The sequence below is a fragment of the Channa argus genome, chromosome 13 (genome assembly GCF_033026475.1).
Source record: "Channa argus isolate prfri chromosome 13, Channa argus male v1.0, whole genome shotgun sequence".
Lineage (NCBI taxonomy): Eukaryota > Metazoa > Chordata > Actinopteri > Anabantiformes > Channidae > Channa > Channa argus.
In genome coordinates, this window is record NC_090209.1 from 10,108,649 (window position 1) to 10,132,153 (window position 23,505).

General features: G+C 38.3%; 2 protein-coding genes across 3 annotated transcripts in view; both read left to right on the top strand.

The window, feature by feature from the left end:
- Positions 1-19,930, top strand: part of slc12a5b (solute carrier family 12 member 5b) — a 29,484-nt gene extending 9,554 nt beyond the window's left edge. The window contains exons 2-26 of one of the 2 annotated variants that reach the window (XM_067528407.1): positions 2,998-3,098; positions 3,237-3,377; positions 5,355-5,501; positions 6,884-6,938; positions 7,019-7,149; positions 7,576-7,823; positions 7,912-8,123; positions 8,199-8,366; positions 8,830-8,928; positions 9,047-9,104; positions 9,750-9,924; positions 10,176-10,294; positions 10,410-10,508; positions 11,122-11,241; positions 11,490-11,594; positions 12,381-12,549; positions 12,694-12,889; positions 13,743-13,912; positions 14,052-14,183; positions 14,320-14,427; positions 14,665-14,781; positions 15,024-15,217; positions 16,233-16,247; positions 16,349-16,482; positions 17,441-19,930. In XM_067528407.1, coding sequence (XP_067384508.1) covers positions 2,998-3,098; positions 3,237-3,377; positions 5,355-5,501; positions 6,884-6,938; positions 7,019-7,149; positions 7,576-7,823; positions 7,912-8,123; positions 8,199-8,366; positions 8,830-8,928; positions 9,047-9,104; positions 9,750-9,924; positions 10,176-10,294; positions 10,410-10,508; positions 11,122-11,241; positions 11,490-11,594; positions 12,381-12,549; positions 12,694-12,889; positions 13,743-13,912; positions 14,052-14,183; positions 14,320-14,427; positions 14,665-14,781; positions 15,024-15,217; positions 16,233-16,247; positions 16,349-16,482; positions 17,441-17,532 — 3,305 coding nt within the window. In that variant the 3' untranslated portion in view covers positions 17,533-19,930. The remainder of the gene's footprint in view (positions 1-2,997; positions 3,099-3,236; positions 3,378-5,354; positions 5,502-6,883; positions 6,939-7,018; positions 7,150-7,575; positions 7,824-7,911; positions 8,124-8,198; positions 8,367-8,829; positions 8,929-9,046; positions 9,105-9,749; positions 9,925-10,175; positions 10,295-10,409; positions 10,509-11,121; positions 11,242-11,489; positions 11,595-12,380; positions 12,550-12,693; positions 12,890-13,742; positions 13,913-14,051; positions 14,184-14,319; positions 14,428-14,664; positions 14,782-15,023; positions 15,218-16,232; positions 16,248-16,348; positions 16,483-17,440) is intronic. The other variant, XM_067528408.1, reaches the window with a different exon arrangement.
- A 1,488-nt stretch (positions 19,931-21,418) lies between these two features.
- On the top strand, positions 21,419-23,414 carry rh50 (Rh50-like protein). Its single transcript, XM_067528409.1, has one exon. It carries the CDS (start codon positions 21,465-21,467, stop codon positions 22,890-22,892), a length of 1,428 nt encoding a protein of 475 aa, XP_067384510.1. The 5' UTR covers positions 21,419-21,464; the 3' UTR covers positions 22,893-23,414.
- The last annotated feature ends 91 nt before the right edge of the window (positions 23,415-23,505 follow it).

Sequence of the window (23,505 nt, forward strand, 5' to 3'; positions counted from 1 at the left end):
AAACTACAACCACAAGAAGAAAATTAAATATTGAAGTTGGTGAATTTGACCTATAAGGAGAATTTCAAATGATGGGATTTAGATTAAATTTGACTTTTAATCCTTTTAGCTCTTATGAGAATGGCTAAAGTAGGTGTGTCAGTCATGTCATGTACGTGAGTGTACATGACACATGACACTGTACAAATACAGGTTGTACAGTGTTAAAGCTATTACACTCAAAGACCTCTCAGCACTATTCAGCCGCAGAAATTTATCTATGTAGGTCACTTTTGACAATCTTTATTCTTCTGATCAATGATTCTTCAGTGTTGTGTAATCAAAGTGAAATTGCTGAGTCTGTGCATAATACTGAAAATGTACAGGGTTCAACTAAAACTTCAGACAGACAGAAATACTGCTTTATGGGTTCATTTACTCAATCATCTCTAAGACATTTCTTGGACTAGTGCCATGCTACATCTATCATTTCTGAGCTCAAACTTAAATCCTCAGTTCAAGTAGGACAAGAACAAAATGATTTTTTTCTTCTTGCATTACATCCTGCATTTGAAATTCTACAAACATAGTTGACTCTTTTTCTTTTAAAAATAACATATGTGCTGTATTAAAGTGCTACAACCAATAATACAACAGTACAAAAAAAAAACTATTTTTGAATTTCTAAATTATCTATATAATTATATATATTATTGATGTTGTTGTTGCAAAAGAACCAATACAGCTGACATGACCTTGCAGTGACTGCTGTGACCAGCCTGCTAATGCTCTAAAGAATAAGCATTTTTAAAACAGCAGGGCCATTAAGAGCTTTGTAAAACACTAGTCAAATCTTAAAATAAATGCAGAAAATTCCTGGGATCTTTCAGAGATGAAGCCCTATGGGCAGGGCTTTACTTCTTATTAAAAAGCAGGACCATTATCTTATTTCAAAAAAGCACATAAAAGGGTTTGTGTCAGACGACATACTCAGAATTTAAAATATGCTGAATTATACTAAAATAAGTAAAAGAATTAGTGTTGTTAAGACTGCAAAACATGCTGTAAAAATTATATAAATATTAATATTTGAAATTTTAAAACTGGTGATAGTAGCAACAGCAGTTTCATGTTTATGGAAAGAAATACAAACAAATTCATGGGTTTACATTCTAAATTTGGGGGTCGACCCAACTAATGCTGGATCCACATCTTTGTTCTTTGAGAAACAGATGTAGACCTGCAGGACAAAATAACTCTGAGTTGTGTTGCAATTCAGGAAAGTCAAACCCTGGCCTCCCTTGGCGACAAGCGATTTGCCAGCTTGTTTTTGGCCTGCTCTCTGTCACTTAACCTTTATTTGCATTGTAGTTTTGTCGTGTTGGTTTTGCTACAATAAACTCCTTAGTTGGGCCTTTACATTGCGTACTCCTCTCTTTTGTCATGGCTGTTGAGCCAGGTCATGACACCGACCAATTTCTAAAAGCAGCAGATCTGATTTATTTGCAAAACGGAGGAAAACCCAGGGGCAGGGAATAGAAGACTGGTGTTTTTTGTGACAACGCCTGACACTGTGATGGATCAGGAAATCCATTTGAGTGATGCCACAAGGTCACCCGCTGATTGCAGTAAAGGATGATGAGGGGGTGTGATTTCATATTGAAAGGTTTTTGTCCAGTTTGTAAATGGATGATTCTTGCTGACATGTAAGGGGTCAAAATATTTGCCTCTCAGGGCCATGAGCAAGCATCCATCACTGCTTAATCACTGACTTTGACAAGCACATTTGTAGCATGTAACCCGATGAAATTTAACCAGCTGAAGCAGAGGAACATAAGACACGACTAAAGGCCACAGCACAAGGAGGAATATATGAACTTATACAGTGCAATATGCCACAGACTTCTACATGCACAGAAAGAAGCTGCAAATGCATTTAGTAAGACACGATTAAATCACATTTTTTAAAAGCTTATTTCATTCTGAGCCAAGAGCTGAAATGAGCTTTAAATACACATTTAAAAATTGTGATGGATTATAAAATATGGTTGGCTTCAAAATAATCTAAACTAAAAGCAGAAATAAAACACCTGCTGTGGGTCTTAATGTCACAGTACATAGTTTGACTGGCCTCATCACAAGTCTTCATTGTTGTCTATGTGTTAATGGCAGCTTCATCTTCGTTTAATTCTTTAAAAAAGATGTTAGGGTTATTTTAGAAGGCCAGTTCAGATATTGATGGGACTTCAACACTCTAATCCTTCAAACCCAAAATGAGATAATGTACAGTAAAACTGAAATTATTTCTGTTTCAATTTGATGCATCTAAAAACATTTTGTGTTGCACAAAAGCTGTTTGCACTGTCACTCCCTTATATGCTTTAAAGTTTGTATAACTCTCTGCAGCTTGGGAAATGAAAGGAGCCAACATGAATGTGTTTCTTGTAGTCAGCTGTGGCTTAAGTGGTAGAGTGGGTTGTCCATTGACCACAGGGTCAGCAGTTTAATCCTCAGCTCCTCCATTCCACATGTTGAAGCCCTTGACCAAGACACTGATTAAAGTCACTTAATCCTATGGTGACTTACAATCTGGGGTACAGGAAGTACAGCTGCTGTAGCCTAAATGTCCTAATTATTAATTATAGATCAAATTTCTAACAATGATAATTATACTTTTTTATATACTTTTTATAATTTTTTGCATCTTTCTGCTTAATATTTTGGTTTTTGCAGCCCACAACTGTACTGTTTTGCTTCAGTTTCACCGTCAGAGTCGTTTCTAATCATATGGGTCTGTTTTCAACTATAAGGGCTTTCTAAATCCTCGGTGTGGTGGCTGCTTAGCTCTAGCAGCTTCGGTTTTTCTTTGCTCCAGTAAAGGTTTTGCAGCACAAGTCAGTGAAAATGAGGACCGTATGACAGATTGTAACATATTAATGGTTGTAAAAATAAATTACAAAAGTATGTGTCTGTGCATACAGACAGAAAGACCTGCTGGTTGACAATTCTGCCTTTCAGGTGACGGGAACCCCAAAGAGAGCAGTCCTTTCATCAACAGCAGTGCAGCCAGCGATGTGAAGAGCCAACAGTACGATGGCAAGAACATGGCCTTGTTCGAGGTAGGGACAGTTTTTAGTACCAAATATACTGGGCTCAGTAGCAAACAGTTTACACAGTGACTTAGGGGTTAATGAAGACAGTTACCATAACTAACAGAGCTCCAGAGGCATAATCGAGTGATTCTGTGTTTGTTGTAGGAGGAGATGGATACCAGTCCAATGGTCTCCTCTCTGCTTAGCAGTTTGGCCAACTACTCCAACTTACCAACAGGCAGCAAAGAGCACGAAGAAGCTGAGAATAACGAGGAGGGGGCACGTCCATCCAAAAAACCAGTCAAGGTGTAGTACTACATGTGATCCATTCATTACCAGGTTGTTTGAACACAAGAAGAAGCAGTAGCTATATTCCCAGTCATAGTGCAGTGTCAGCAATAAAGTAGAGACTGCACTTTTGAGGCAGGAAGGTTTAAAATAAATGTTTTCTGTTTTTACATAAGGTATGCACCAGCAGTTGCAGCATGGAAAGGGGCCCTGCAAAGCTTTGATTATTATGCTAACAGAGTTACACTATGTACATTTACACAGCTATTTACCTGGTATTGTGTACTTTGGGAGGCCCAGCCTACTTGGCACACAAAGGCCAATTTTAACTACGACCAGTAATCAAATAATATCCAAAGAAGCCCATTTTTGTATAGTGTGTATTACCTGGATTTCACAATGTAAACACATTAGGGATCCTAATGCAGAAAAAGGGAAATAGTTTTTATAATTTCTAAAATTCATTTCCCTTCCTCAATCCATCACAACCTCAGTAAAATTGAAGTATTCCTCCAGAGAATAAATTCAAATCATACATAAATAAAATAAGACTGTATCTATCAGAATATTGATTTAGCTATATAATGACAGGTGATGTGATTGTACTTTTTTATTAATCTCCTCACTTGTTGAAGAAGGTTAGTACGTGGTAAATTTTGCCCTAATCGAAAGACTTTACTGGCCAAAGTGATTTTTATGTGATACGGCCAAGCAGTCTGACAAATCCATACATGTAAGGCAGGTTATACAGGATAGTGTGGATTTATACAGTACATATACATGATATTTTAGGTGTGTAACATACTGTTCTGTCTTTTAATATCTCAACATGCCGGTGGTAGATGAGCTGCTTTGTTCCTGCAGTGCACCTGCATTCATGAGTACAGTAGATGACGCTCAGCTGATATCACTGTCCTCATTTTTTACACTCTGTAAACGGGCGCAATATAAGAATCTTTTTTAATTAAGATGTTTTAATATTGTTTGGTGGGATGTTTTAGTTGCACCACTAAAAATGACTCTTTATCTTTTAGTGCACATATTTACAGTTTTAATTTCACTGACTGTTTTACCTCAGCTGTCAAAATTCCAATTACTCTTTTTCATTTAGAATTTTTACCTAAAGCAGTTTTAAAATGTACATACATACATGACATAGGATATTACAAGGCAATGAAGCAGGGAAATCATGCAAAACAGCAGAACATGTGTATATTTTCAATATTTGATTTGTTTACTCTTTACTCTTACTCTGTTTATTCTTACTCTTTCTCAAAACATTTTGAGAATTGAAGTCTGCAACAAAAGGCACAGTCACAAGAGACTGAGTGAGTGTCAGTACAACATCAACACACTGCTCAGACCACGTCACCCAGAGGGTCCTGCACCCCTCCCAGTCTGAGCTTCGCTGCTCATGCCGGTTTACCGTGTAGCCAAAACACAAGCATTGACTTTCATCTGTCCTTTCATCTTTCAGTTCCTTCTTACCCCACTCATCTCATCATGTAGTGCTGTCCAGAATTTAATTGAGGATTACAGAGTACTTCAAGAATTCAGAAGGACAAATAAGGACTATGAAAAGATATAGTAATATAATAACACATTTATATTTTATTTGGATGATGTTTGTATTATATTGGGGGATATTTGGGGGATATTTGTATTTTATTGGGGGATATTTGTTGACAAGTTTTGCTCCCAGCAACAAAACCGTACATTAAAGATTTGGCATTTAGTTTATGATTTTCTAATACAGACAAAGGAAAATTATTCATTTTCTACTGCTCAGCATAAATGTTACCCTTTCAAGTCAAACTCATCTCAATTAACTGCTAATTCTGTGAAAACAATCAAACCCTTTTTTCCCTCATTTTGTGAAAGGCAAAAACTTAACAACATAGAGGATGAAACCTCTGTTTTCACATTCAGATGAGCTTCATGGAAAATTAAAATTTCACTCATAATTTTTCACATTAAACATTTTCTGTTTTCCAGGCCCCACAGCTGGGCACTCTGATGGGAGTGTACTTGCCATGTATTCAAAATATTTTTGGAGTGATCCTCTTCCTGCGGATGACCTGGATGGTTGGGATTGGAGGCGTCTTCGGCGCCTTTATAATTGTCTTCATGTGTTGCTCCACAGTAAGTAGACCTTCAGGTGTCGACACTGTCACGGCTGTGTTTTGTGATCCCTGTCCACTTAGAAAATATGTATATGTACTTTTTATTAAAATATGTCTGTTTAATTTAAGACAGCACAATGTTGACACAGTAAATCCTGACATGAACTGATCTGCCAACAAACCCAATAACCTTGCGAGTCCTTTTTTCTCTTTTGAAATTGGTGATGTGCTGTACTCAGTCAGTGACAGTCAGAGGTATATCATTTTTATTTTATAACATACTGCACGAAACAATTTATGGCACTGAATTCAGGGTTCGTTGACATTGATCCTGTTAATGTACCTTGGCTTCAAAACTTCTTTACATGCAGATGAAGCATCTATGACTAACACTCATTGAATAGAGTATATAGATTTAACTTTAAAATATTTTAAAGCGAAAATTGCCCTTTGAAACAATTAGAGACGTTCAATTATTTGTGCTCTACTGGTATTGTAAGTTTTGTAGCTTCTTACATATTTTAATATCATAACAGTAATAACTGAGATGCTGGGAAGAGTGTAGTGACACATGGAGAAAGAAAACTGGTCTGAGCAGATAGCAGAGCATGGAGAGGGAGGGTAGAATGGATCAGAGTGGCTTTTAAACTACAGCTTTTAAAAAGCTGCATGTTGGAATTTAGCCTAAGAGAGAATGAAGTTTATACCATAATTCACAGTAATTCAAGTCTGCAGGTGTCATCTTCTAAGGATTATGTCCATTTATCCAACAGTTGAGACAGAGAAGTTTCTGGACATTTTGGTACTCTAAGTGAGACATTACACTGGTGCAGCTGAGGGAATTTTTATGTCAAGTGATAATTTTATAATCCTTTATCACGTCAAATCTGTGGGATTCTGTTGTGGCAGGAAGGTTCATCTCTATTAACATCAGCATCAAAATACTGAAGTTTTAAAGCAGCTCCCTAAACATGTGGGTTACCATGCTCGTTTCAGATAAGATTTGTCCAGGTCCAAATCTCAGTTTCTATACATTATACACAATTTAATGATATAGATCATTAGTTGACCAGTTCAACTGAAAACACAGCTACACTATCTTGACCCTGTAATTATATTATATTAAACAGAGAAGAGTTACTGTAATTTAGCCTAGTGTTTATGATACCACTGGAGAGAACAAAACAAATGAAACACCTTTTAGTATTGTACAATACAATTCAACATCAGCACTGTGTTGAATCAAGTCCTCACTTAAACATGTTTAACAAAAAGTGTTTTTGCTCTCGTAATCAGGACTTGTTTTACACTGATGTTTTACTACATTGATCTCAACTAAATTGACTTCTGATTATGCATATGACATGTTGACTTTCTGAGTTATGTGCTGCCTTTTTTCAGACAATGCTCACAGCCATTTCCATGAGTGCCATTGCAACAAACGGAGTTGTACCAGGTGAGTGGGTGTCCAGGGGGATGTGTTACTGAGCGGGACAAATCAGTGCATTGACTCTTCTGTGTGTTTGTGACTCACAGCTGGAGGTTCATATTACATGATCTCACGATCATTGGGGCCTGAGTTTGGTGGAGCTGTAGGGATCTGCTTCTATTTAGGCACTACTTTTGCAGGTGCTATGTACATTCTGGGCTGTATTGAAATTCTGCTGGTAAGTAGCCTTTAATATCAGAAACTCACCTGTTCATTGATTTAATAATTCATTTATTATTGCTACATTATCATCAACTGTGTCAGTTTCAGGGTTCTATTGCTTTAGGCCACTGGAGGCCACATAAATAATGCTAAATGAAACTGATCCATTATTAATTTTATTGATTGCACCTCAGAAAGGGAAGAACACAACATGGACTTAAATGGACAACTGTTATTAAAAGTTTAAATTGGAGTATTTCAATTTCAATTTGGAGTATTTTGCAGCATTCTTATTCAATGCAATTTCATAACAACGATTATCTGAAGCACTGGGCGGAGCATGTTATTTTTCCTTGTGCTTTTTCTTCCCCCATATTTCACCATATCTGTCTCTACACCTTCCCTTCCCACCAACTCTCTTTGCATTTTTCCATTCTTTCAGATTTATATCATTCCGCAGGCAGCTATTTTCAAGCTCGAGGGCCTGGAGGGGCCAGAGGCAGAGATTGCCCTCCTTAACAACATGCGAGTGTATGGCACCATCGTCCTGAGCTTAATGGCATTGGTGGTGTTTGTGGGGGTCAAATATGTGAACAAGTTGGCACTGGTCTTCCTGGCCTGTGTCATCCTCTCCATCTTAGCTGTCTATGCTGGAGTCATCAAAACTGCCATTGATCCGCCTGTATTCCCGTAAGCGATTTATTCTTTAACTGGTCAAATTCTTCAGGACTGTCAAATCCAAGGGTGTGACAATGATGAGTTGTTGACATTTTTGCAGCGTCTGCCTCCTGGGGAATCGAACTGTTGTCTCTAAAGGGTATGACATCTGTGCAAAGGTCATTGAAATAGACAATGAAACTGTGACCACCAAACTGTGGAGGTCTTTCTGTGATTCTGAGTACCTCAATGCGACTTGTGATGAATATTTCACCAATAACAATGTCACAGAAATACAGGGAATCCCAGGGGTGACTAGTGGCATCCTGGCAGGTGAGGGATGACTTTTCACTATAAATGACTGTACCGATTAGCATGAATCCTCCTAAATGCTCTTCCGTTTTGCAGAGAACTTATTTGGTAACTACCTGGAAAAGGGGATGTTTCTGGAGAAGCGTGGAATTGCATCAGATGTAGATCCAGACAGTCCCATATCCAGTGCCAGCCGCTATGTCCTGGCTGACATCACCAGTTTCTTCACCCTGTTGGTGGGGATATACTTCCCATCTGTCACAGGTTGGCATCACAGTGGACCACTGAAGTGAATTATAAAGAATTTAAAATGACAGCTGCATTTTAGGTAAAGTTTTCTTACTTATGGAACAGCATCATTTTTAAAAAAGTGCTTTATCAATGAGGCAAAGGTTATTGAGAGTGTTCTACTACACTCACATGGCATCACTGCAACATATATGCACCCCTTTATCATTGTACCAGTAAGCTTCCAGTGCTATATTCACTACTCTACTGCAAAGACTGCTGCAACACTACTTGCAAGAAAGTTGTTTGTGTTAGTTGTTGCTGTTGTTCACACACAAAATGTTTTTAATACTAATACAGCATCTCAATCTATTTAATATCAGGCTCCATCCTTAAGTTCCACTTTGTATGAAAGTGTTTTGACTCCAGTGGACAGATAAAGAAAAAAACTGAAAAATTACACAAGGCACTTGATCATTCCACCCTGCTCCACTTACAGGTATCATGGCCGGCTCCAACCGTTCAGGAGACCTGCGTGATGCTCAGAAGTCGATCCCCATTGGCACCATTGCAGCCATCAGCACCACATCTACTGTGTGTATCCTTCACTGAGCCAAGGCCCATTAAAAGGATACTTTGTAGATCGGAATTGTTCTGTGTAGAGGTTTTTGGTCAACTAGTCTGAACAATGCAACCTTTAACAGCTTTTCCACCAGACATGTCCTGTGTGGTGCTGTTCGGTGCCTGCATAGAAGGAGTAGTCCTAAGGGACAAGTAAGTCCGTTTTGGGGGGATTCATGAAAATTTTATCCATGTTTAAATCATGTTAAACCCAAAGGATTGCTCATTCAAAAAATCCCTCCCCTTAAGAGTTCATTTTATGATACGTCCCGCAAAACCAAAATAAATAAATACTAAAACCACAAAAATATGTAAGCTGAGCAATTTAAACTGAAATATCCCATCATAAATGTGCAGGCACAGTTTCTTATAGACCTTGTGTTCAAACATTAGACAGATATTTTCATAATACAAGGACAAAGTTGTTTCTTTACTTTTCTTCTGCATATCTTATCAGAACCCCAATTTAAAAAAGATCCATGACATTATTATAGACCTCTGTAAACGTTTCCTGTTCAAAAGAGTCAGCTGCAGACTTGGTAGCACAGTACAGCTGACGTGTGACAGCTTTTATGTCACTAAAATGTATTTGTAGTTGCCATCTAGAATTAAGGAGCCATAAATGGTCTACTAATGTCTAGCCTCAATTTCCTTCCCAAAGAGACAATATATATCAAGTACTAAATGTCTACATAACTGCAAAACTGTGCAGGTCGACAGGCTAAGCAGCAGTTTGTTATCCGTTGGAATGATGGATGAACAGCTTATGACAGCTTTTGTCTTCACTTTTCTCTTTAGGTTTGGTGAAGGGGTCAGTGGTAACCTGGTGATTGGGACACTGGCTTGGCCATCTCCATGGGTCATTGTGTTTGGTTCCTTCTTTTCCACTTGTGGAGCCGGGCTTCAAAGTCTGACAGGAGCTCCACGTCTCCTACAGGCCATCTCAAGAGATGGCATCATCCCATTTCTTAGAGTTAGTACAAATCCACCATTTGAATCCATGTCAATTATAAAAGCAAGCAGAATTTTAGGTTTCTTTGAGTTAAATTTGACTTAAATGTCCCCAGGATAAAATAGTACATATATACTGTATGTTGCCTGTAGTTACAAGAGTGAAGAAACAAATATGTCTAGTACATTAGTAAAATCTCTTTTTTATTGTAAAGCACTTTTTAAAAACAGTGTAAATATGTAATTTCCTTTACTTGTTTTGTGTTGCTGCAGGTGTTTGGGCATGGCAAAGCCAACGGAGAGCCCACCTGGGCCCTCCTCCTCACAGCGAGCATCTGTGAGATCGGCATCATCATTGCTTCCCTGGATTCAGTTGCACCCATTCTCTCCATGTAAGGAAGCACAGTCATACTTGTGTATCATTGCTAAACAGCTGTAGATATTTTTTCACATCTATTTTTATCAATGTCACCCTCTTTGTTGTGTCATCTTTCTCTATTTCTTTAGGTTCTTCTTGATGTGCTACATGTTTGTTAATCTTGCCTGTGCCCTGCAGACTTTGCTGAGGACACCAAACTGGAGGCCTCGGTTTAAATTTTACCACTGGTGAGTTTGTGTTAAAACTCTTTTTTAACCAAAATGCCAAAGTGTCTTTCATGTGGAACAAACATACATGTTATTTACATTTTATTCATCATAAAGCATTTTTAAGCATTCTTCACATCGGTTACTAGCTTGCATTTTTCTTCTACACTGCTTGAGAATTTGTTTGGGACTAGACCAAGACCACTTTCTGTAAAGATTCTCAGTGCGCAATGTCATTGCTGTGTTCAGACCTGCCCAAACAAACCACAACCAAGAGGAACATAAATTGGGATTCAATACAACTAGACTAAATAAGGCAGCTGTGAAATGCAGAGAGTTCCTCAAAATGTTCCTGGTCCTTGGGGAAAGAATTTAACATATACATATATAGAGTATTGCTGGCACATTTCACACAAAGTCCTATTAGTGAACATTTGTCTGATCACTCATAGGAGCACAGACACATGTGAGGTTAAATTAGATTATATTAGTGCCGTGTACCTTAAGTCTGTGTGTGTACCTTCTGGCACTTAACCATAAAGCAATTTAAATACCAAACTTGCTTTTTCAAGCTGTGGTCATTACTAGCAGTGTGACACTGGCAGTAAATCATGTGATGTCCTGTTCCCCGCAGGGCTCTGTCTTTCCTGGGTATGAGCCTGTGCCTGTCGCTCATGTTCATCTGTTCCTGGTATTACGCCATAGTGGCCATGGGCATTGCCACGTGCATCTACAAATACATTGAGTTCTGTGGGTAAGTAATCCACATGTATGCACAGGACAACAGCAAGAAAAAGACTGTGTGTCACCATCCAGCTTGGGTTTTCACACTTGGATTTGTCCTTGTCAAGATTTGCAATTGACCCAATTTTTCTGTCTGTGGTTATTGGTCTAGGCCTTTAATTTGATATCATAAATTTTTTTTTTTTAAGTATGACAGTAAACATCACAATTCATACAGTACAAAAAGGTATCATGTGTTATCCCGTTAATGAACAACAGAGCTGAGAAGGAGTGGGGTGATGGGATACGCGGAATCTCACTTAGCGCTGCCCGCTTTGCTCTCATGAGGCTGGAGGAAGGACCACCACACACCAAGAACTGGAGGTCAGTCGGCTTCATCTTCAGTTCTAAACAGTCATACTGTTACAATTTGATGTCATATTGTTATTAACAGGCACTGTAATACCCACATTAGCTTTCTTACTATAGCACAGGCACATCAACATACAGAGAAACGTCACTTTGGTCTTGCTACATATTTATTTGCTCAAACCTCTGTGTGCACTAACACGGCACGTAGCCAAAACAAAAGTCTATTTACGTTGGCTTTCATTCGCTATAGTAAAATACATGCACCCTGACAACCTGCAGCTCAGGCTTTTTACAGTACATTTAAACTTTAAGGCAGTGAGAGGACACGTAGGGGCCCAAGCTCCACCTCGAAATGCTTCTGTTTATGGCTGGTGGGACACAGAACTTAGTTTTATCAAATGCAGTGTCAGGTGATAAAAACTTAATGTTCCTGCTCTTGAAGACAATCATGGCAAGTTTGAAAAAAATGCCTTCATAAAAATTACATAATGTAATGACTTTTGTTTTTTTATTTATTTTGTTGATGTTGTTCTTGTTCACTTACTACCTACCATGTCCCTAATAATTAATATGGTTGTAGTTATCTACATTCATTGTGAGGCACCTGTGGACATAAGAGAGTTTGTTGACTCATTCTATCCTATTTCTCTTTCCAATAAAGATATTGTGAGAGAAACAGAAACAATACATTAAAAAACTGAAGTTATAACTAAATAGAGTTATACTATATACTATGCACTCCACTTTAATTTTCTGCGGTTTCTTGTTTCACCATGGGGCTGCATTGTTTTCTGTCAGGCCTCAGATCCTGGTTCTGGTGAGTGTCGACGCTGAGCAGAACGTGGAGCAGCCTCGTCTGCTCTCTCTGACCAATCAGCTGAAAGCAGGGAAGGGTCTGACAATCGTTGGAACCTCAGTTCAAGGAAGCTTCCTCGACAACTACGCTGAAGTGCAGAGGACAGACCAGGTCCATCCAGTGTGAATTAGTCTCTAACATATGTATTTCACTTTGGACAACACACACAGAGCATACTCTATGTACATCATGCCAGGTATGTTATCACAGACTCACCAACAACTGCCCCCTCCCCTCCTCAATGTGTCTGTGCAGTCTTTGCGTAAGTTGATGGAGTCAGAGAAGGTGAAGGGCTTCTCTCAGGTGGTTGTCTCCTCCAACCTGCGAGACGGGATGTCCCACTTGATCCAGATTGGAGGACTGGGAGGTCTGAAGCACAACACTGTGATGATCAGCTGGCCCCATAATTGGAAACAGCCTGAGTACCACCAGCAATTTAGAAACTTTATCGGTACGTCTTCACTCACAGGTGAAATAATGGCTTAGATGTTAGTTAATGGACGTTAACTTTCCCTGATTACTCTTTTCAACCAGTAAACATGGGATTATGAGGAAGTTAAGGAACAGCTATTAAGCATGTATAGTTAAAAGTGGTCTGTTCATAGAAGAACCAAGAAGAAAATATTATTTCACAAAATACAAGTTATTTAACAATAGACTTTTGATGCTTTTTCTTTGTTTCCTGTCGGGGCAGGAAAACCTAAGAAGCTCATTCAATCATTAGCACTAAGTAAGGACAATTAACCTGCAAATGAACTAATTAATTAAATAAATTGATCGTATCACAGCCCAACCAAAAGTATTATCAGAAGATCGAATCATGTCAGCTGGACTTCTTTCTTCTTAGTCAGAAACGTTTTACTACTTATCCAAGCAGCTTCTTCAGTCTGAATACAGTAGCCGCCATGATTCAGTCTTCTGATAACCAGACCTGGATGACTGAGAATCTTCACTGACCAGCATGATCAATATTATCTGCCAATATTACCATCAATATTAGTAATATTATTAGTAGTAGTAATAATAGTATATTATATTATTAGTAATAACATAATATAAAATGGCAATACATTATGTTGTTTATTTTTAAGGTCATTTAGAAATATAATTAGTCCACCAGAGAATAGCATGTTTTTCAACTTTAAATATAAACTTACGTGCTGTATCTCGGCGGTGTTATTATCAGCTAACATATTGTGGGCAGATATTTAAACTTTGATGATAACAACATCTCCAGAGAAACAATCCTTATCCTCCTCCTTATAATATTTTATAACAAATGCATTTGTTCTGTTCCTCTGCAGAGGTGGTTAGAGAGACAACAATAGCCAGTCTGGCCTTGTTGGTTCCTAAGAACATCTCCAGTTACCCATCCAATGGAGAGCGCTTTACTGAGGGACACATAGATGTGTGGTGGATTGTCCACGATGGAGGCATGCTGATGCTTCTGCCCTTCCTCCTGCGCCAGCATAAGGTTCAAAATAAGAAATAAGGAAATACTGGTTTGAGATGGTTTTATATGGCTTTGTCTGAGGAAAATCATTGTGAACCGTCTGCAACATTTCAGATTTGATTAATAAACGTACAACATTTGTTTTGGTTTTGTGTTGTAGGTCTGGAGGAAGTGCAAGATGCGCATTTTCACTGTAGCTCAGATGGATGACAATAGTATCCAAATGAAAAAAGACCTCATCACCTTCCTCTATCACCTGCGCATCAATGCTGAAGTGGAAGTGTTCGAAATGGTGAGAAAACCTTACAAATCAATCCTGCATGGTCAGGTTTTGTTGTTTTTGAAACTTTGTTAACAGTAGCTTTGCCTTTGATCTTCATAGTACTTGGCACCTGTATGAAGCATGTAAATGTGTTTTCCTTTTGAAGCATGACAGTGACATCTCAGCCTACACCTATGAGAAGACACTGATAATGGAACAACGGTCACAGATCCTCAAACAGATGCATCTGACCAAGAATGAGATGGAGAGGGAGGTAAACAAGAAAAGTGTGAATAAATCACACTTTAAATTTGATTCACATAGAGAACTGAAGAGCAATGTGTCAACTCTGAGATTTCCTCTTCAAATATCAGCTCTGGAGCAGGGAATTGGTTTATAATGAGTTGCTTGTGTCCGGACTTGTTTTTCAATGATCTGACAAAGGCAGATTGAATTCCAGAGGGAAATTACAAATTGAACCTGATGTTTTCTTATTCTTTTCTGACTTTAGATCCAGAGCATTACAGATTCATCCCGTGGATCAATTCGACGTAAAAACCCACCTGTCTTGCGTTCTCAGCACAGTGCTGATGAGGGAGCCAGTGTGGCAGAAAGACCAGAAGAGGAGGTAATACTGCTATTACCCTTTAAACAGAAATATTCAGGTTGTTTACAGTAATTCTGCTCTCACTCCTTGTAGTGTCTCTCTGCTCTGGCTGAGGCAAAACCGTCTATCACTATATGTTTTGTTTCATCAAAGAGGCAGCTTTAACAGCAAAGACTGGCTGGCCACTGGTTCCCAGATTTTCACCAATACTGATATGTGTCTGTTTTTTCCTTTATCAATCTGTCACACTGCTCCTCTGTCAGTCTGTGGCTATCTCCAACCCAAAGCAGGCACATCTGATCCATGGTAAAAATGCCTCCAAGCCAACCGACCCTACAACTCCTGCTGGGCCTGCAGGCAGGACTGCCCCCTGGACTGACAGCAGGGCTGCAGACAAAGGGAAGACCCTTTTAGCAGCTCACCCAGAGGGCGGCAAAGACCTCTTCAACATGAAGCCGTGAGTCACCAGTCATGTTCACTTCAAATCCATAAGTAGTTCAACAATGACATATTTTTCATGCTTTTAGCTCTTCTATGCAACCAAACTAGATTTAATATCAAACAGTCAAATGTTTTTTAGACAGAGACTGTGTTTAAATTCAGGTTTGCTTGTTTTTTGGCAATCTGTAGTCTGTTAATCAGGTTTATCATTGTTTTTTGTGTCTGGTAAAGTTTAATTGTCTTTGCCCTGATACACCTCCCTCCTCTGGGCTGCTCTTTAGCTGTTGTAAAGAGGTTTTTCTTCATGAGCGAATGAATTGATCTGTCGTCCACAGTTATTTTTTGTGGTCTTCCTTGGCTTTGCTTACCAACACTTTCATTTACATAAAGACGTGGCTGTTCTGCTAGGAACAAGTCACTTACCTGACCTGAATCCAGCTGGACATGTACTTCACTTGCTGATTGCATCAATGAAAGCAAAATGCCAAAGGAAGAAGGGGGATTTTAAAACAGCTACAGTTAAGGTTTATAAGAGCATCACTGGGTGAAAACCTATCATATTGTGATGTTCTTAGGTTCCAGACTTTTCATTTACTTGGGCAAACTGACTATTTAATTTCTTGCTTTGTTTGTCTAAAAATGTTTGAGCCCCTTAAATCAAGGTTTTATCATAATAACACTTTAGTAATTCATACATGGAGCATCTAATATTTTTAACTTTGAGGTGATATTCTACACTTTTAGCACAAATTATGCCAAATTATTGACAAATGTATCACTGTTCAGTTACATATGAATCTACAGTATATGTAGGTCAACATGCTGTACACCCCGTGTGTGTGCCATGGCATGTGCATGGCACACAAAGTCACACAACGTTGTAGGTTAGTGGTAAATATTTGTATTTATCGACCCATTTTCAAGGATTTGAAGAGATGACAAACAAAACTTTGAACTTAAACAGATGAAGCTTCATAAGTGACCTTGGTTTAATTAACTCATTATAATTTTCCTTCAACATGCTGCTACAGGGAATGGGAGAACTTGTAAGTATTAGCCTTTTGTTACAGGATGCACTGATCGAGTAGACTGATTTATAAGCCAACCCTGAAATGGTTTCATATTTCTATCCTACTTCCAACATCAGGAACCAGACTGATGTGAGGCGCATGCATACAGCGATGCGCCTCAATGAGGTCATCGCAAGGAAGTCTAAAGAGGCCAAACTTGTCCTCCTCAACATGCCTGGGCCACCCAAGGATGGCATGGGCAACGAAAACTGTATCCTACATCTTTAATCCAAAGTTTTTCATGTACTTGATCTGTTTAGTTCAGATACTTGTCCCATAAAATCCATTTGTTTGCACCATGTCCAAATTATCTAAGACAAAATGTCAAGCAACAAATTGATATAAAACAATACATTATGCTAGATCAGGGATCACCAACATGGTGCCTGTGGGCACCAGGTAGCCCGCAAGGACCACATGAGTAGCCCGCGGGCCTGTTCTACAAATAGCTCACCATACCGCCACTTACCAATAAGCTGCATCTAATTTTTTTTTGTTGCTATTCTTTTTTAGATCACATTTGAAAGTTATTGTGAGAAATCATTAACATGATTCATGTTTTCACATAGATGAATATCATTAATTTAATTAATTATTAATAATCAGTTTCAAAAAGGTTGGTGACCCCTGTGCTAGATAGTATTAATATAGTCACAAGAGTTGTGCCGACAGAAACAAAACAAAAAAAGTTTGTCATATTCTTAATAAATTACAGCAACACAACAACATCATCTTTTAAGTGTCTAACCAGAATCTGTATCTAAAAGAGAAAGTCACATGATGACTCTTCCTGAAACATAAAAACATATTGCAGACTATTACTGAAAAAATATAAATAAACAAATCCAAACAACTTCATATTTGCTTATTTGCAAAATATAGAATGGCAATGACCTTGTGAATATGGATTTTTTTGTAATACCTGTATAAAAAACTAAATAAAATTCCAAGAAATAATTTGTGTAGTTGATACATCTTTAGCAGTTGTGTAGGGAGATCCCGTCCCCACACACACTAGAGTAGAAGCCTACTGCATGTAAGAGTAAATGATAGGAAAATAGGAAATGATAGGAAACACCATTCTTCTCCACACTGTGTAAACATATAGCATGGTTTTACAACCATGTCTAACAAGACTTATACATTCCTTCACTGTAATTGCTGCACAGACATGGAGTTCCTTGAGGTCCTGACTGAAGGTCTCAATCGGGTCCTTCTAGTACGTGGAGGAGGCCGTGAAGTAATCACCATCTACTCCTGAGGGACTTTAAGGTCTCTTGGCACCTACATGAACTCCGCTCTCTCCTCTCTCTGTAGTGTTCCAGTAAAATCCTGCCACACCTGTCCAGTCACCTGAGACTGAATGTTGTACTTCATGTGGTCTCGGGTGATTGCAGCTGGAATCTAATCGTGTAGACTTGCCTGTTAGAGTCTAAGTATTACATGAAGAATTATGCAACGGTCACATTTCCTCATCTTGACTTTTCAGCTGATAACAGCAAATGAGTTAAGGGTCCCTCAGTCGCATATAATTATGTAACCATAAGACTGCAAAGGCTGAACGTGCCTTTTGTTAAAACTGTAGTAACAGAGGATAATAAAGGCTGAGTAACAAGCGATAATGATAGTACAACTAAAGACCAATAAAGTAAAGAATACAGGTATGAAAAATTAAATAAATGCAGAAGAATTTATGTTCTGTTAACATTTCATGTTCATTTGTAAAAGAGGACTGTTTTTTTCTTTATCATTTTTATTTTGTAGTATTTGACATCGATCCTATTTATGCATTTAATAATCTAACCATATCTGTCTTTATTTTTTCGTTAATTGTATAGTTGGAAATACACACAAATTAATATTACAGTAAACAATAAAAACTCATGATAGAAGAGGTCAGATGACGATGTGTTCTTGCCATGTATTGACCTTATTAACTGTAAAAGCAGAAGTGGGATCAGTATGTAAATATGTACATAAATTCCCGAAATAGAAAAAGACTAATTGAATCATACAGACTAGATTTAGTGGCTAAATAGCAAAATAGAAAAATATGGCAAAAACATTGATAATATTGCAAAATAATAATTCATTAATGATACAAAATAAAGGCAGCCGTCTCTAGGCAATACACTGAACCCCTTACAGCCCTTTCCTATCCCCAGCTGTGCAGTGCCGGTCCAAGCCCAGCAGAAATTGGGGAGGGTTGTGTCAGGAAGGGCATACGGCGTAAAAACTGTACCAAATCAACATGCGGACAATGATCCGCTGTGGCCACTTTGAACTCACGGGATGAGGTGAAAGGACAAAAAATAAATAAATAATACAAAAAAATACAAAATAATAAACCTTAACAATTAATTTAAAGCAAAATGGGCCAATACACAATAAAAACAAGTTTTTAGTTTTGAATTCCAAGAGGTTAAAAGGCTAATAGTAGAATTTGAAGTTAAATTTAAATATGTTATAACCCAAACTAATGTTTGTTATGTTTATAGCCCTACAAATATTTTAATTCGGAGGCAATAAATTGTATTACGCAGTGTTTTGTACATGAACAGTACAGTATGTCATACATTTTGTGTCAGATATTGTTATTAATCATATAAACTGCCAAAAAGAAAATAATAAGTTTAGAAATATAACTTCTAAACTTATGAAAGTACCACTCTTTGTATGTTTGTAAACTAAATATGTAGCTGGAGCTTAGTATGTTAGTTTACTTTAGCTTAGCACAGCCCTGCTCTTTCTAAAGGTATAAAATCTGCCAACCAGCTCCTCCTATTTGATTATAACAAGATATCAAATTTGTCAAAGTAGTAGTAAAAACTCATAAACAGATAATAATTGCATGTACTAACTGCTGGCCAAGACACAGAGTTGCTCGTGACCTTACGTTATTCCTGAAAAATGTATGAGGGAATTAGCTGTGATGTTGACAAGGCAGATGTATGCAGAAAATGCAGATGCAAAAAAGTTAGCATTAGAGGAACCTCAGCCACATTACATTTTACTTCTTTTACACATTGTGCGGGTGTGTGTATGCAAGAAAGTTTACACTCATTTGTTCACGTGCTGTTCATATGCTGTTTTGTCATAGACATTCGCATTTGCAACTTATTGTGTAAACATTTGGTAAGATATGAACAAGAAGCATATCTTGTCTCACAACATGTATAATTTGTAATATCATATGGAAACATAGTATCTAGTATTGATGTATTTGAATCGTGTATGTAGTTGTATGATTTTATATGATTCCCTTAGTAAAGTATTTCAATTAATAAATTCTGCATTGAATTCTGCATTGAATGTTGATTGATTGATTGATTGATTGATTGATTGAAGTATTAGCCACCTCTATTTTTCCAGTAAATCATAAGACTTCTATGTATTCTATTATACTTTCCTTAAATTTTATTGTATTCATATATTGTTTTGAATGCTGTAGCTTATTTGGGACCTCACCTCATCATACACACATCAAGCTGTTCTTTTTGGTATTCTGCAGGTATAAACAATGTATATTAATTAATCTGGTCTGAAGGAGTGTGTGTGTGTGTGTGTGTGTGTGTGTGTGTGTGTGTGTGTGTGTGTGTGTGTGTGTGTGTGTGTGTGTGTGTGTGTGTGTGTGTGTGTGTGTGTGTGTGTGTGTTTTGTGACTACATGCTTGTTTGCTGCATGCATAGGTGATGATACTGCATTATAGAGTAACAAGATCAAGTGAACATGGGACATTTTTAGATCTCTGATTCTTGGTTTAGAGATAGCACATGTAATATGAGTCAGTACAGGTTTAGAAATCTGTAATAAGCAGTTTGTATTGTCTTTTAAATGATTGTAAACATTGTTTTATGTTATGTCTTATGTCTTTTTGAATTATGTACATGTAATGGTTAGAATAAACAATTTTTCATGTTGGCACAAATGCAACAGTTCAAGAATCTGCATACCCTCTTTCCTTATATTATATATCCTCATATTATAACTGCACTTACTGTGTGAATTAATCCATAAATTAGCTGAATAATTTACAACAATGCAAGACAATGATGCCAAACTACATAAACCCCTAAGAAGCAAGTTCCCCATTTACACATATAGAACAAAGAAAACTAAAATAAAAAATGTCTAGATGCGGAACATCTGTAACAAGTTTGGAAGATTGGATTTATTCTGCCACTGCTGAATCAATCAGGGAAACTCCAGATGAAGAGGCCATGAAAGGAGAGGGTCCTGCAGCCAGAAACATTTCTAAACAGTTAGAGTAGAAATAATGATAAATATAGGGGACAAAGCTGAGTATCCATGAGAGTGTATGAAAACAGATTCCAAGACTAAATAATTTGGTCAAGAGCTGGAATATAAAGGTGGAGTGACAGCCCTAAATGCAGTAAGTTACTAAGTTTGAAAAAAGTGGAAGATTAGAAACTGGTAAATATTCATTAAGATGCTCTGTATAAAGGTGGATTCCAGTATCATTATTCCCTGATGTAATGTGACATCTGTTATAACATTTGCGTTATGAGACATGTCCAGAACTTTCACACTTAATAAAACTTCTGCTTTAAAATCAGTCTGCATGTTTGTGTAGCCATGCAATGCATGTACACACAGGACACTGAGTTGCTCCTTTACAGGTCAGTGAAGGAGCAACTATGCAATAAAGGAAGGGGCACCTGTAGTTATTTTGGTCATATGAAGCATAAATCTCCGTCTCCATAAGTATTATAACTCAACTGATTGACTCGGAGGCCTGTTTTTAGGTTGACTCACTTTCTTATATGTTTCCAACCAAAACTGATATTTCTTTATATAAAGATCTTTGCTATGTCTGTTTTTTCCCTAAACACTTTGTCAGAGGGCATCCATTTGTGGTAAATGCCTTAATAAACTCTATGTATCTCATAAAATAACAGTTTCTTACATCAATTACATGGACATTTTATTTAACAAGTTATGTTGATTTTATAAGTGAATGTACGTGCTATAAAATAACCACTAAAATGCTGATCTATCAGAACTGTTGAACATCTTGTTACAAAGTTCCAAGTCCGTGTAGCACTATTTCTCTGACAGGTTTTTTTTTTTTTTGGAAAGAGCAGGCTTGACTAAGCCTTTGCCCTGCCTTATCTAAACAGATAAAACCCAAGCTGCAAAATACTTTATGGCCATTTGCTCCATAGAGCTGTCATGATGAAGAAACAATCGACAAGCCTTCGGGTGAAGCTACCTGTGTTTTTGTTGGTCATACAGGTGATTATTGTTACTCTGTATGCTGCCTTTGTCACCTATGATGAGCACACAGATGCCAGATTTCAGACCAACAAGACTAACCCCATGGACAATGCAGTATACAAGGACTACCCTTTTTTTACTGACATACAGGTCATGATATTCCTCGGCTTTGGATGCTTGCTGGCATTTTTCCGACTTTATGGCTTTGGGGGAATGGTTTTTAACTTCCTCACGGCTACTTTTGCCATCCAGTGGGCCATTCTGGTGCAGGGGTTCTTCCAGTTCAACCATGATGGTAAGATCCACCTTGGAGTGATCAACCTCATAAATGCAGAGTTTGCCTGTGCTGTGGTGCTTATATCTTTTGGGGCAGTGCTGGGAAAGACAAGTCCGTTGCAGCTGCTGGTCATGGCTCTGCTGGAGGTGCCAGTGTTTGCACTCACAGAATGGGCTGTGCTCAAATATCTGAAGATCAATGATGCAGGTGGATCTATTCTTATTCACCTCTTTGCCTGTTATTTTGGCTTGGGTGTCACTTTTGTGCTATACAGGCCTCACCTGAATGAAGGCCATGCAAAGGAGAACACCAGCTACCAGTCTGACATCCTTGCTGTGATGGGGACCTTATTCCTCTGGGTGTTCTGGCCGTCCTTCAACTCAGCATTAACTTTAAAAGGAGATGACCAGCACAGAGCCATTCTCCACACCTTCATTGGCCTCAGTGCCTCCACGCTCACAGCCTTTGCACTCTCTGTAATGCTGAACAAAAACGGTAAGCTCACCATGGCCGATGTTCAGAACGTGACCCTGGCTGGAGGAGTGACTGTTGGGGCATCTGTGGACATGATGATCTCACCTGCAGCTGCGTATGTTCTGGGTATGATGGGTTGCACTGCATGCATGCTGGGCTACAAGTACTTGAGCCCCTTCTTAGCACGGCGCTTCCGAATCCAAGATCAGTGTGGAATACATAACTTGCATGGTTTAACTGGACTTATATCCTGTGCTGCAGGCATATGTGCCATACTTATGGCCAGTGAAGATGTTTATGGCCCCAGCTTGTATGAGATCTTTACCCATAGAGCACCAATAGAAGGGGACCCTAAACTGCAGGAGCTGCAGATGTTGATCCCTGGTTTACAGCCAGGCCTGGGTAGAACTGCTAAGGAACAGGCTCTTTTCCAGGTCGCAGCTGTGTTTGCCACCATAGGAGTGTCAGCAGTGGGTGGTGTCCTCACAGGCTTCATCTTAAAACTGCCATACTTTGCATCACCAACGGATGATTTCTGTTTTGATGATGAGCCATTTTTTGATGTTCCACCAGACTATGATGCACCACTTAAATTGAATAACACAATCACAGCTGAGGACTCTGTTGCCTAACATGCAACAACCAGCTGTTGTCAACAAATTGTACTGAAAAAGAATTTTAGTATTTGTCTTTATTTACCATCACCATTATCTTATTTGTCCTTTTGGCTTATCCATTGAGTTCAGGGTTGCAACAACTCATCATTGTCCGCACTTTGATTTGGCACAGCTTTTATGCCGGTGCCCTTCCTCATGCAACCCTCCCCAATTTTTACCGGGCTTGGACTGACACTGCACAGCAGAGGGATTGGGCTTTTGGGGGTTCAGTGTCTTGCCCAGGGACACTTTGACATATAGCGGGATCCAGGGATCAAACCGCTGACCCTGTGGTCTGTGGACGACTGCCTTGCCAACTGAGCTACAGCGCCACTATCACCTTTATCTTATTGTAACTACAAATTAATTGCTAATATCAATTACATTGTCAGTAAGTTGAACTAATGAAGAGCAATTATGTGACACTGTTCAACACTAAGACATCCATTAAAGGTGCTTTATATATTTTGTGCATACATTAAAAGAACTTGAACATGAGACTTCCTTTGACTAATAGACTAAATGTTTATGATGGAAAATAAACCCCTTTTTTTTAGCTGTGTGAATTTTTTGTTTTTCTTATAAGGTT